This window comes from Leucoraja erinacea, chromosome 4 (assembly GCF_028641065.1).
Source record: "Leucoraja erinacea ecotype New England chromosome 4, Leri_hhj_1, whole genome shotgun sequence".
NCBI classification, from domain to species: domain Eukaryota; kingdom Metazoa; phylum Chordata; class Chondrichthyes; order Rajiformes; family Rajidae; genus Leucoraja; species Leucoraja erinaceus.
In genome coordinates this window covers 68,415,661-68,430,218 of record NC_073380.1, presented here as the reverse complement: position 1 = coordinate 68,430,218, position 14,558 = coordinate 68,415,661, and the positions used below count along the sequence as shown (strand labels likewise).

General features: G+C 42.9%; 1 protein-coding gene across 7 annotated transcripts in view; it reads right to left on the bottom strand.

The window, feature by feature from the left end:
- The window catches only part of LOC129696527 (putative leucine-rich repeat-containing protein DDB_G0290503), a 402,087-nt gene that overhangs the window by 158,240 nt on the left and 229,289 nt on the right, over window positions 1-14,558 (bottom strand). For all 7 annotated transcript variants that reach the window (XM_055634522.1, XM_055634523.1, XM_055634521.1 and 4 more), the window contains 3 exons: window positions 13,562-13,804; window positions 9,685-9,906; window positions 3,028-3,258 (listed from right to left, as the gene is read on the bottom strand). In XM_055634522.1, the coding sequence (XP_055490497.1) occupies window positions 3,028-3,258; window positions 9,685-9,906; window positions 13,562-13,804 (696 nt within the window). The remainder of the gene's footprint in view (window positions 1-3,027; window positions 3,259-9,684; window positions 9,907-13,561; window positions 13,805-14,558) is intronic.

Sequence of the window (14,558 nt, the reverse complement as noted above, 5' to 3'; positions counted from 1 at the left end):
ACTGTGTGTTCAGCAGCTTGGTGTGTGGCGGCGCCTAACGGCAGCAGCTTGACTGCAGTCCGTCTATCTTTTTTTTTTAATTTTTGTCCAGTTAGATGTATGTTTTTGGTTTTCATTTTTATTATTTTTTAACTGCGCGTATATATTGGGGGTGGGGGGGGACGGGACTGTTTAATCTCTTCCCTGTATGGGGACCAGACTTTTTCCCTGTCGGGTCTCAGATGTCATTGGGCCTAACATCGTGGTGCCGGCGGTGGCCTCCAACCTGAGGGCTCCAGTTGCGGTGCCTGCGGACTCGCCACCACGGCTCCAACCCGACTTCAGAGCTTCAGAGGCTCCGGCTGCAGGCCCGGTGGACATGAACATCGGGAGCTCGCAGTTCCCTGGTGGGAGACCGCTTTTCGGAGCTCCCGCAATGGCAACTTCTCCCGCCGGAATTGCGGGGTTTAAATGACTCGGAGCGGGCCCTAACATCGCCCAGCGCAGCTTAAATGGCCGCGGGACTTACCATTGCCCACCGGGGGCTTTAACAGCGTGAGCCCCAGTCGCCCTGATGCTGCAGTTGGACTGCTAGACCACGGGAGAAGAACAAAGGGAAGATATAAGACTTTTGCATTCCATCACCATGAGGAGGTGTTAGAGATTCACTGTGATGGATGTTTGTGTAAATTGTGTTAAGTGTGTGTCTTGGTTATTTTTTTGCAATGTCATGACTGCAGGAATGAAATTTAGTTCAAACCTTATCTGTTTGAATGACAATAAAAAGCATTCTATTCTATTCTATTCTATTCTATTCTATTCAATCCAGAGCCCCGAGTGGGGAGGGGGGGGGATCGTCACAGAGGGGGACTGGTTCTGAACACAATATTCCATTGCTCCAGGCTGCAGGCTCCAGGGATAGGGAGATGGCAGAGACAGGGGAGCTTGCTGCCTTTTGGAGCTGGGGTTTCCGATTTGCGGCGTCATTTTGACAGGGACAGGACAGGGAGAGGGATGCGGGCGGACGTGGGCTCGCTGGCGGGTGGGTGGTCGGCACGAGCGAGTGTCGACCAAAGGAGCGGCATTTGAGTCAACGTAATCTTCAGCTATGATCTTTGGTCGGTGAGCGGGCGAGTGAGCGTCGACCAAAGGCCGATGCAGTGTTCAGCTATGGTCTTGGTCTTCAGTTGACAGGGCGACTTTTGAACAACATGGGGAGGAGGGAGAGGTAGGAGGTGACATCAGTCACAGCAGCGCGAGCAGACGGCAGGCAGGCAGATCCGTTGTGACGTCATCAGCGGATAAAAACCCAGGCGTTTTGAATTCAAAGTTTGATCGGATTTGTGAACATTTTTATTAATAACTCAAGAAATAAAGCACAAAGTTTTCGTGGGGCAGACGTTCTTACATAGAGAGCGGTGTGAGCCAGGGGTGATAGTGGAGGCAGATATAATAATGGCATTTAAGAGACCTTTGAATAGGCACATGATTATGCAGGAAATAGAGGGATATGGATCACGTCCAGACAGAGGAGAATAACTGAACCTGAAATCATATTTGGCATGGACATTGCGGGCCAAAAGATCAGTTAATGTGCTGTACTGTTCTAAGTTCTAGATTCTAATAGATTGCACATTATCTTCATAGCTGGGATGTTAATTGACCAAAACAAATCTGACTCAATTTTGGACACAAATACGAACAACTGCAGTCAACCCTCAACCTAACAGGTGCTATAAGAGATCTTCTTGAAATCCTTCATAAGAAAGGTAAGAGCTTCTACAGTGAAGGGAATGTATTAGCATGGAGAGAGGATATAGAAAATAGGTGCAGGGGTAGGCCATTCGGCCCTTCGAGCCTGCACCGCCATTCAATATGATCATGGCTGATCATCCAACTCAGTATCCTGTACCTGCCTTCTCTCCATACCCCCTGATCCCTTTAGCCACAAGGGCCACATCTAACTCCCTCTTAAATATAGCCAATGAACAGGCCTCAACCACCTCCTGTGGCAGAGAATTCCAGAGATTCACCACTCTCTGTGTGAATTTTTTTCCTCATCTCGGTCCTAAAAGATTTCCCCCTTATCCTTAAACTGTGACCCCTTGTTCTAGACTTCCCCAACATCGGGAGCAATCTTCCTGCATCTAGCCTGTCCAACCCCTTAAGAATTTTGTAAGTTTCTATAAGATACCCCCTCAATCTTCTAAATTCTAGCGATTACAAACCCAGTCTATCCAGTCTTTCTTCATATGAAAGTCCTGACATCCCAGGAATCAGTCTGGTGAACCTTCTCTGTACTCCCTCTATGGCAAGAATGTCTTTCCTCAGATTAGGAGACCAAAACTGTACGCAATACTCCAGGTGTGGTACAACTGCAGATATGATACCAGAAAGAAAATATACAAACTGGGTTATTTTCAGGCTACCAAACAGCATGGCGATTAGTGCTGGAGCCACAGCTATTTACAACTTGAACAAATTATTTAAATGAAGTGACCAAGCACATTGAATCCAAGTGTGCTGATGATCCAAAGATAGTAAGGGAATAAGTTGTAAAGAGAACACAAAGTGTTTGATAAGTGATATAGATGGACTGCGTAAGTGACCGAAAAGATGACAGATGGGTATAATGCAGGAATGGAATTGGTTATCCACTTTGGTAGGAAGAACGTAAATATTGAAAATCATTATTTAAATGGTGGAGAACTTTGTATGATATTCTGCAAAAAAAAAACCCAGAAGGTTAGCATGCAACTGTAACAAAGAGGAAAGCAAAAGAAATGTTATGAATTTAATGTTTAGTACATTACTGAAGCACAGCATCGCAGAGTGGTCACAGTATGGGAGGATGTCATTCAACTCATCAAGACAGTGCTGGCTCTCTGCAGGTCCCACTAATCTCAAACTCCCCATAAATGAAATCCATTTACACACCGTTAGAGACATTGAGCACCTTACCCTCAACTACTAGTTCAATATTTCAACAAATTTACTTCAATAGGTTTTATTCTGGCTACAACATAATTAGAAATGAACTATCTCCACCTCCATTTGCATCTTGTGGGCCTCCTCATTTAACCTCTGGATTAATTCTTCGCACTGCTGAATGTGGTCCTTGTTGCTCTGTAGGTCCATTTGACTTCCATTCAATCGTTCTGACAGCTGATCAATCATTTCTTCACGAGTTTCCATTTGGCTGCATTTTTCTTCATATTGACGTTGCAAAGTCACTATATCAGCTTTTAAATTACAAATAGCTTGATTTGCTTCAAATACCTGGAAATATCAATTTTCAGGATTAAATAATCCAAATTCAAAAACATAATTTACTTATGAATTAAAAAATATAGTTTAGTTTAGAGACACAGCATGGAAACAGGCCTTTCAGCCGACCATGTCCACTGATTACCTGTCCACTAGTTCTATGTTATTCCACTTTCAATTCCTACATACCAGGGACAATTTACAGAAGCCAATTAACCTACAAACCTGCACGTCTTTGTAATGTGGAAGGAAACTGGAGCACCTGAAGAAAACCCACACAGTCTCAGGAAGAATGTACAAACTCTGCACAGACAGCACCCAAAGTCAGGATTGAACCTGGCCGCTTGATGCTGTGAGGCAAAAGCTCTACCGCTGCACCACTGTACTGCATCATCTTTACATCCTAGTGTCATAGAAGAGTATCCACTCCAGCACCATGAACATTAATTTCCTCTCCACCAGCGCACATACCTGCAACATATACACCTACAAATGCACTGTGATTACTCAACCAGCTCCACCACCAAAACCTCCCAAACATAAAATTCCTGCTACTACGAAGTCCAAGGCTATTAGGTACATGGAGGCACCATCTGGTTGTCCTCTATTCAAACATGGAAACATTTCATTGTTTCTTTATCCTGCCTGGATCTAAATCCTGGAACTCATTACCTAACAGAATGTCAAGATGGCTTAAAGACAGTTAGCTATTGCCAATAAATGCTGGCCTTGCCATTGATACTCGTACCTTAAAAAATGAATAATAAAAAACTACAATGCTTCTACATGGTGTGGATATACAACATATCCAGAAACTGTCAACTGGACATAATTGTGGTGCTCTGCACCATAAGATACAAAAAAAAAATGAAATTTGTATTCATGACTTATCCTTTACTCTCCCACTTTAGATTAGAGTTCAGATATGGTTCAGTGGAGGATCATGCAGGCAGCATCACATGGTTCCCCTAGGAAGTATGTGCTATCCTTGAGAAGTTAAATCGGTATTAAACACCAAAAGCAGAATGCAATAGACAGAGCAAGAAATCACGCAATTAAGCTTTTCACTGTACCTCGGGACACATGACAACACTAAGCTAAACTAACTATGGGGGAACTGAAGGAAGGTGATACTGAAGAAAAATAAATCAGCCATAATCTCATTGAAAGGCACTGTAGGCATGAGAGACTGACTGGTCATCTTCTACTTCTAGTTCCTATATTCTGTGGTCAGTTCTGTCACATTCAGGTACACGTGATGGTGGACAAATAAAAATCCTATAAAAGGAGAAAACTCCATAAAAAATTCAAGCTTCATAAAGTTCCCAACATCTGGCAAAGCTGGCATCTATGCTGCCGTATGTTACGAAAACTGCCATTTTTTTGTCCTGTTCAGTATAAATGTAAATTTGTTTATTATGTCTCCAACATTTATTCTCAGGCACCAGCAACATGATGAAAGATGTCATCCGACTGATCTTAACAATAATCTGCTCAACGCTGCTTAATACAGGTTTCTGCAAGACCTAGACAACTCTACTAATCAGCCTGATGATCAAAGAAGGGGCCTTTCTAACATGCATTTTTATACTTCTGTTAGCATAAGATATATATCCTTTGATTGTCTTTGAGAAAAATCTTACAACTTAATGCCTGCTTTAAAATTTTGCCAAGTTTTTGCAATAATATGATTGCTTGCTCTATCAAACCAGGCGGCTTCAGTCACCTACATTATCCAGTGGGAATTTACAACAACCAGTGCCAAAATCTCAAATAAATGAATCCATGGTATAACGTCCAATGTTACTCTAATTCTAATTTCAATCTGCTGCAGGAAGCTGGACCTGCAGTCTCATCTGGAATGCCACTGTGCGACATACTGTATGATCTGTTGGATGCTTTACTCTTTCATCAGACCCGTCATTGATACCTGCACTTTACAGAATATTAATTGGTAGAACCCACCTCCAGTAGTGCAGCCTAAAGGGCCTGTCCCACTTACGTGACCTTTACAGGGGACTGCTGGCAACCGTCGTAGATCGCCAAAACTTTCAACATGTTGAAAATTCAGCAGCGACCAGAAAGACGCTACGACTCTTTGGAGACCTCTCACGACCATACAGCCAGTGTGGTCATGAGAGGTCTCCTATGGTCATGAGAGGTCTCCAAAGAGTCGTAGCGTCTTTCTGGTCACCACTGAATTTTCAACATGTTGAACATTTCGGCGACCTATGACGGTTGCCGACGGTCGCCTGTAACGGTCGCATAAGTGGGACAAGGCCCTTAAGTTTCCTGCCATTCAAGTTCCTCGCTATGTCCAAATAATATGGATAGAATTTCCACTTCAAACATACAGCAATTACAAAGAAAATGTGTTCACTGTCAAAATTAATTATCTGCTCAGACTTCCACTCTAGCACATTTGATAATTGTTGGACACAAGGATTATAAAACAGTGCAACCTGTTTTATAATGTAATTCTTCTTAAATTGAAATTGTCTTGATAAAGTTAAAAATTAGATTATCAGAAAAAAACAAGCATTACAAAATCAGTCTACTCCAACATGTATTTAATTTGATTTTAAATAATTCATACTGCCCAGAATGCCAAATCAAAATCATTGATCGGAACAAAATAAACAGTTTTTAAACATTATGTTCAAAATAAAAGGCACACACATAATTTAGGCAAATATTTGTGATGTATAACTAACTTTTGTCATGCTTCTGGGCTGTGATCAGTAACATGGTCTTAAGAATAAATCCCACTAAATTCAGCCACATTTTGCATGTCTTTTCCATAATAGCTATAATGTTGAAAAAAGACCCTAAGCATAAACTGAGATTCACTGAAGCAGGGCAGAAGGCTGAACAGAGAGGTCAGAGTAGGCATTGTATGGAGAATTAAAGTGGTGTATTTAACTCAAACACGATTGAGAACAGAATAAACGTCTTCTCAATCATCTGGTGTTTTCCCCATTATAGAGGAGGTTTAAAGAACAATGAAAATAGTAGAGTCATAGTGATACAGTGTGGAAACAGGCCCTTCAGCCCAACTTGCCCACACCAGCCAACATGTCCCAGCTATACTAGTCCCACCTGCCTGTGCTTGGTTCATATGCCTCCAAACCTATCCTATCCATGTACCTGTCTAACTGTTTCTGACCTGATGGGATAGTCGCAGCCTCAACTACCTCTTCTGCCAGCTTGTTCCATTCACCCACCGCCCTTTGTGTGGAAAAAGTTACCCCTTGGATTCCTATTAAATCTTTTCCCCTTCACCTTGAACCTATGCCTTCTGGTCCTCGATTTCCCTACTCTGGGCAAGAGACACTGTGCATCTACCTGATCAATTCCTCTCATGATTTTGTACACCAATATAAGATATCCCCTCATCCTCCTGTGATCCAAGGAATAGAGATCCAGCCTACTCAACCTCTCCCTATAACTCACACCCTCTAGTCCTGGCAACATCCTCGTAAATCTTTTCTGAACCATTTCAAGCTTGACAATATCTTTCCTCTAACATGGTGCCCAGAACTGAACACAATATTCCAAATGCGGTCTCACCAACATCTTATACAACTGCAACATGACCTCCCAACTTCTATACTCAATACTCTGACTGATGAAGTGCTAAAAGCCTTTTTGACCACCTTATCTACCTGCGACTCGGCATTTAAAGAACCATGCACCTGCACTCCTAGATCCCTCTACTCTACAACACTCCCCAGAGGCCTACCATTTACAGCGTAGGTCCTGCCCTTGTTAGACGTCCCAAAGTGCAACACCTCACATTTCTCTGTATTAAATTCCATCAACCATTCCTCAGCCCACCAGGCCAATCGATCCAGATCCCGCTACAATCTTTCACAACCATCTTCGCTATATGCAAAACCACTCACTTTTGTATCATCAGCAAACTTGCTAATCTTTCCCTGTATGTTCTCATCCAAATCATTGATGTAGATGACAAACAGTAATGGGCCCAGCATCAAACCCTGAGGCACATCACTAGTCACAGTCCTCCAGTCCAAGAAGCAACCTTCCATCCTCACTGAAGATGGTCTGACGAAGGGTTTCGACCTGAAACGTTGCCTATTTCCTTTGCTCCATAGATGCTGCCTCACCCGCTGAGTTTTTCCAGCAACTTTGTCTACCTTCCATTCTCACCCTCTGCTTCCTTCCATGGAGTCAATTTGCTCTCCATTCAGCTATCTCTCCTTGGATCCCATGGGATCTAACCTTCCAGAGCAGCCTACCTTGTCGAATGCCTCACTGAAATCCATGTACACAACATCTACAGCTCTGCCCTTATCGACCTTTTTGGTCATGTCTTCAAAAAAATCAATCAGATTTGTGAGACATGACCTCCCATGTACAAAAACATGCTGACTATCCCTAATCAGCCCTTGCCCATCCAAATGTCTGTATAACCTATCCCTCAGAATACTCTCTAGTAACTTTCCAATTACAGCTGAAGCTCACTGGCCTATAGTTCCCAGCATTTTTCCTGCAGCCCTTCTTGAAACGAGGCACATTTGCCACCCTTCAGTTTTCCGGCACCTCTCCTGTATCTAAGGACGACTCGTAAATTTCAACCAGGACTCCCGCAATTTCCTCTCTAGTTTCCTGCAATGTCCTCGGATATATCTGATCAGGCCCTGGATATTTGTCTACCTTCATACATGATAGTACCTTCATACATGATAGTACCTTCAGTATTTCTTCGACAGTAACACTGACTGCTCTCAAGACACTTCCATTGGCTGCCCCAAGTTCCTCCATCCTACTGTCTTTCTCCTTGGTAAATACAAAGGAGAAATACTCATTGGGGACCTTGCCTATCTTCTGTGGCTCCACATTAAGGTGACCTCTTTGATTCCTGAGAGGTCCTTCTCTCTCTCCAGTTACCCTTTTCTTCCTTATGTATTTATTAAATCTTTTGGGATTGTCCTTAATGCTACCCACCAGAGCTATCTCCTGGCCCCTTTTTGCCCATCTGATCTCCTTTTTCAGTTTACTCCTTAGTTCCTGAAACTCCGCCAGGGATGCACTTGATCCAAGCTGCCTATACCTGTCCCATGCATCCTTTTTGTTTTTGACCAATGTCTCAATTTGCCTCGTCAGCCAAGTTTCCTTACGTTTGCCTGCTTTGCTCTTCACTCTAACGGGGACGTACATATCCCGAGCTTTTGTCAGCACACTTTTAAAAACATCCCACTTGGCTGATGTTCCTTTACACTCAAATAACCTGCTCCAGTCAACTTGAACGAGACCTTCTCTCATACTCTCAAATTTGACCTTATCCCAGTTGAGCATTTTAATCCATGCACCCTCTCCATCTCGATCCATAACTATCTTAAACCTAATCGAACTGTGGTCACTGGTCCCAAAAGGCTCCTGCATACACACATCATTAACTTGCCCTTCCCAATTTCTAAATATTAGATCCAGTGTTGCCCTCTCACATGTGGGAGCCTCCAATGAGAAAACTCTCCTGAACACTTTTGAGCAATTGCACCTAATTTAAACCCTTCATACTATGATTTTCCCAGTCTATATTGGGAAAGTTAAAATCCCCAACTACAACAACATTATTTGACCTGCACCTGTCTGCAATCTCCTGGCACATTTGTTCTTCTAATTCCTGTTGACTATTCGCAGGTCTGTAGTACACCCCCAACAAGGTGATCATCCCTTTCTTGTTCCTCAGCTCCACCCATATAGCCTCACTAGACGAACCGTCCGTAATGTCACCTCTGAACACAGCCGTGACATCTTCCTTAACCAACAATGCAACCCCCTCTCCTCTTGTTTCCACACCCCCGTCTCTCCTGAAGTTCCTGTGCCCCTCAACATTGAGGTGCCAATCCTGCCCCTCCCTTAACCAGGTTTCAGTCATGGCTACAACGACCCAGTCGCTCGTATCTATCTATGACCTAAGCTCACCTGCCTTACCCGTCAGGCCTCCTGCATTAAATTACGTGCAGTTTAAACCAACTCTCCTTCCTCTCTCTCTGACTTTCACCTGCCTATTCTGTCCACTAACCTTTCCCTCACCAACTTCTAACCTCTCACCTGCCTCTGTCCTGTATGAGACCCCACCCCCTGCCAATAGAGGATGGTGAAAGAGTATGTTTACGGTTCTAAATGAAGGTGAAAGGAGGTGGTAAGAGGACAAATATTACATCCTGATGACAAGTATTACATCTTCAGCAGTTGGATGGTTCTGGAAACATGTGTTCTAGTGATAAAGGATTCTATCTTACATCCTTCAGAATGCTGCAAGAGGAGGAAGAAGAGATATGTTCTGCTGGCAACACGTTGGAAGTATTAGTAGGGATTGAATATGCAACTGCTGGATTAGTAGATGAAGACATTCATATAATTAATGTAATTTAGCAACAAACAGAGTAGTTAAACATAATAATATACCTGACGATTTGATTTTTCTTCAAGATTTCTCACATGATTCTCTAGGTCATGTATTCTATCAGTGCTAGCTTGATATTTCTGTTTGTATAGATCTGCTGTAGATTCAGAAACAATTGCCTGATTGTGACTTTCTGTAACTTTATTCTGCAGATAGTCAATTTGCTCTTTTAAATGCATCTGCTCATATTTCTGTTTTTGGATGGTGTCTTCATGCTTTTCAACCTGTAAAGAAAATAGTTTATATTATTTACGGCAGTTGTGATTTCCTTTGGCTAGTGATGGAGCTGTTTAGCGTTCTTGAAGAGGTCAGATTGGTAGAGGACTTTTGCAGATACAACATAGAACAGGGCGACACAGTGGCGCAGCGGTAGATTTGCTGTCTTACAGTGGCAGAGGCCTGGGTACAATCCTGACTGTGGGTGCAGTCTTATGGAGCTTGTATGCTCTCCCTGTGATCACATGGTTTTCTCTGGATTCTCCCCACAGCCCAGAGATGTGCAGCTTTGGAGGTTAATTGGCCTCTTGTGTGTAGGTTCAGACTAGTGTACGTGTGTTTCGCTGGTCAGCATGAACTTGGTCGGTGGGCCAAAGAGCCTGTTTCCATGCTGTATCATTAAATCAAAAAAAAATCTAAATCTAAAACAACACAGCCCATTGGTCCACCATGTCTGTGCCAAACATGGGTAAAATTGTTGAGTGGTGATGGTATACAAAATGGAGAGGTTGTGAAGCTTCAGTGCGTTTGAGTGAGATAGGATTTGCTAATGCATTGCAGAGACATTTATCATGTGTAACTTTCCATTCACATCTTCGGAGCTTCACTCCAGGCCTTCACCTTGTCAGCAACTTCCTCTCACAACTGTTCCATTGTTGTTTCCTCAGCACTAGTGCGCTGAAAACCTTTCTCCTTCAGGCTATTATGTTGATCAGCATTTGAAAATTAGATTGCCCTTTCTTATCTATGTTCTGCCACAGCTTCCACCATGCATTAAAAATTCCAAGAGTAACCTCCACCATTGAAAGTGGGCATTTCGGATTCCCTGTAATTCTGCATTTAATTAAGTTCAAAAGATGATACAATTAATAAAATTAGATCCAGTGGATAAATGCAAAGACAAATAACAGCATAGTCTAGTGCTTCTTGGCTGTTCTAATCATGACAATGAGATGGGAAGCACAAATTGTGTATGCAGCATGGAGTGAGCACAGGTTGATCGGCATCACAATCCCAGTGCATGTTTTCCAGTCCTATTCAATCAGCTCCTGCAGATTCATTCCAAAATCAAAAGACAGAAATTACAGATCTGTTGTTGACTTTAGCAATTGAAACTTTAAATATGTACCCGCTATTTGTCTAATAATTATGACAATATTAGATGCTGCTTTGAAGAAAATTAATTTAAACATACCTAATATATTGATTCAATAGTATCTGCTTCAAAGACAAAAAAACGTAAATATAAAAAAGTGTCAAGAACCAGCTTCACTGGATATTCTACGTGCCTTCAAAAAATGGATTTTCATTTTACAAATGATGCTAATTGTTAAAATTTGCCAACTCATAACATCATGTGATAGTAGTAGAATTAGGCCATTCGGCCCATGAAGTGTACTCTGCCGTTCAATCATGGCTGAGCCATCTCTCCTAGTAGAGTGGATAAGGGAGAACCAGTGGATGTGTTATATCTGGACTTTCAGAAGGCTTTCGACATGGTCCCACATAAGAGATTAGTATACAAGCTTAAAGCACACGGTATTGGGGTTCAGTATTGATGTGGATAGAGAACTGGCTGGCAGACAGGAAGCAACGAGTAGGAGTAAGCGGGTCCTTTTCAGAATGGCAGGCAGTGACTAGTGGGGTACCGCAAGGCTCAGTGCTGAGACCCCAGCTATTTACAATATATATTAATGATCTGGATGAGGGAATTGAATGCAACATCTCCAAGTTTGCGGATGACACAATGCTGGGGGTCACTGTTAGCTGTGAGGAGGATGCTAGGAGGTGCAAGGTGACTTGGATAGGTTGGGTGAGTGGACAAATGCATGGCAGATGCAGTATAATGTGGATAAATGTGAGGTTATCCACTTTGGTGGCAAAAACAGGAAAGTAGACTATTATCTGAATGGTGGCCGATTAGGAAAAGGGGAGATGTAACGAGACATGGGTGTCATGGTACACCTGTCATTGAAAGTAGGAATGCAGGTGCAGCAGGCAGTGAAGAAAGCAAATGGTATGTTAGCATTCATAGCAAAAGGATTTGAGTATAAGAGCAGGGAGGCTCTTCTGCAGTTGTACAGGGTCTTGCTGAGACCACACCTGGAGTATTGCGTACAGTTTTGGTCTCCAAATCTGAGTAAAGACATTCTTGCCATAGAGGGAGTACGGAGAAGGTTCACCAGACTGATTCCTGTGATAGCAGGACTTTCATATGAAGAAAGACTGGATAGACTCGGCTTGTACACACTAGAATTTAGAAGATTGAGGAGGGATCTTATAGAAACTTACAAAATTCTTAAGGGGTTGGACAGGCTAGATGCAGGAAGATTATTCCCGATGTTGGGGAAGTCCAGAACTAGGGGTCACAGTTTAAGGATAAGAGGGAAGTCTTTTAGAGGAAGTCTTTGAAGAGGATTTCCAAAGTCTACAGAGTGATTTAGGCCATTTGGAAGAATGGGCTGAAAGATGGCAGATGGAGTTTAATGCTGATAAATGTGAGGTGCTACACCTTGGCAGGACAAATCAAAATAGGACGTACATGGTGAATGGTAGGGAATTGAAGAATACAGTTGAACAGAGGGATCTGGGAATAACCGTGCATAGTTCCTTGAAGGTGGAATCTCATATGGATAGGGTGGTAAAGAAAGCTTTTGGTATGCTAGCCTTTATAAATCAGAGCATTGAGTATAGAAGCTGGGATGTAATGTTAAAATTGTACAATGCATTGGTGAGACCAAATCTGGAGTATGGTGTACAATTTTGGTCGCCCAATTATAGGAAGGATGTCAAGAAAATAGAGAGAGTACAGAGGAGATTTACTAGAATGTTGCCTGGGTTTCAACAACGAACAACAACGAACTTCAACAAGTTACAGAGAAAGGTTGAATAAGTTAGGTCTTTATTCTCTGGAGCGCAGAAGGTTAAGGGGGGACTTGATAGAGGTCTTTAAAATGATGAGAGGGATGGACAGAGTTGATGTGGATCAGCTTTTTCCTTTGAGAATAGGGAAGATTCAAACAAGAGGACATGACTTCAGAATTAAGGGACAGAAGTTTAGGGGTAACATGAGGGGGAACTTCTTTACTCAGAGAGTGGTAGCGGTGTGGAATGAGCTTCCAGTGGAAGTGGTGGAGGCAGGTTCGTTGGTATCATTTAAAAATAAATTGGATAGGCATATGGATGAGAAGGGAATGGAGGGTTATGGTAGGAGTGCAGGCAGGTGGGACTAAGGGAAAAAAGTTGTTCGGCACGGACTTGTAGGGCCGTGATGGCCTGTTTCCATGCTGTAATTGTTATATGGTTATATGGTTTTAGGACCGAGATGAGAAAATCATTTTTTACACAGAGACTGGTGAATCTGTGGAATTCTCTGCCACAGAAGGTAGTTGAGGCCAGTTCATTGGCTATATTTAAGAGGGAGTTAGATGTGGCCCTTGTGGCTGAAGGGATCGGGGGGTATGGAGAGAAGGCAAGGATGGGATACTGAGTTGGATGATCAGCCATGATCGTATTGAATGGTGGTGCAGGCTCGAAGGGCCGAGTAGCCTACTCCTGCACCTATTTTCTATGTTTCTATGTTTCTATGACATTGAATCTGTTATATTTGAAATATGTCAATAGAGAAAGATTTAAGCAAAGGTTAACATTCCAATTACTTACTAATCTTGTGGTTTCATGTTGAAGATGCAGTTGTTTTTCCAAATCTTCTTTGAGGTTTATTCCAATAGTTTTGTACTCTTGCATTTTGCAAACAGCATCCTGAAACTCAGCAATTGTTGCATCTAAAGAATCTTGCAGCAAAGTGTTTTTCTGTGACCACCGTTGGAAGTCATCATTGTACGTTTGTTCTGTGACATCCAAATCATTGTGCAATTTTATCATTTTCTTTTTTATTGTTTGGATCTATAATTAAAACATGAATTCTTTACCGAATTGATAATTCTATGTAGTATAAGATTCTACAATTTAAACAACTAAGCAACTATAAGAGGCTCTCACCAGGGTCTCCTCTATATCCCACAACTCTGCTCTCACTCCCCATCCCCTCACTCATAACAAGGGCAGTCCCCCTTGTCCTCACCTTCCATCCAACCAGCCGTCACATACAACAGATATTCCTCCGACACCTTCGCCACCTCCAACGGGATCCCACCACTGGCTACATCTTCCCATCTCCTCCCCTTTCTGCTTTCCACAGAGACCGCTCCCTCCATAACTCCCTGGTCAATTCGTCCCTTCCCACCCAAACCACCCCCTCCCCTGGTACTTTCCCTTACAACCGCAGGAAATGCTACAGTTGTCGCTTTACCTCCCCCCTTGACTCCATCCAAGGACCTAAGCCGTCGTTCCAGGTGCAGCAGAGGCTCACCTGCACCTCCAACCTCATCTATTGCACCCGCTGCTCTAGGTGTCAGCTGCTCTACATCGGTGAGACCAAGCGTAGGCTTGGCGATCGCTTAGTCCAACACCTTCCCTCAGTTCGCAATAACCAACCTGATCTCCCGCTGGCTCAGCACTTAAACTCCCCCTCCCATTCTGAATCCGACCTTTCTGTCCTGGACCTCCTCCATGACCAGAGTGAGTCGCACCGTAAATTGGAGGAGCAGCACCTCATATTTCGCTTGGGTAGTTTACACCACAACTGTATGAACATTGA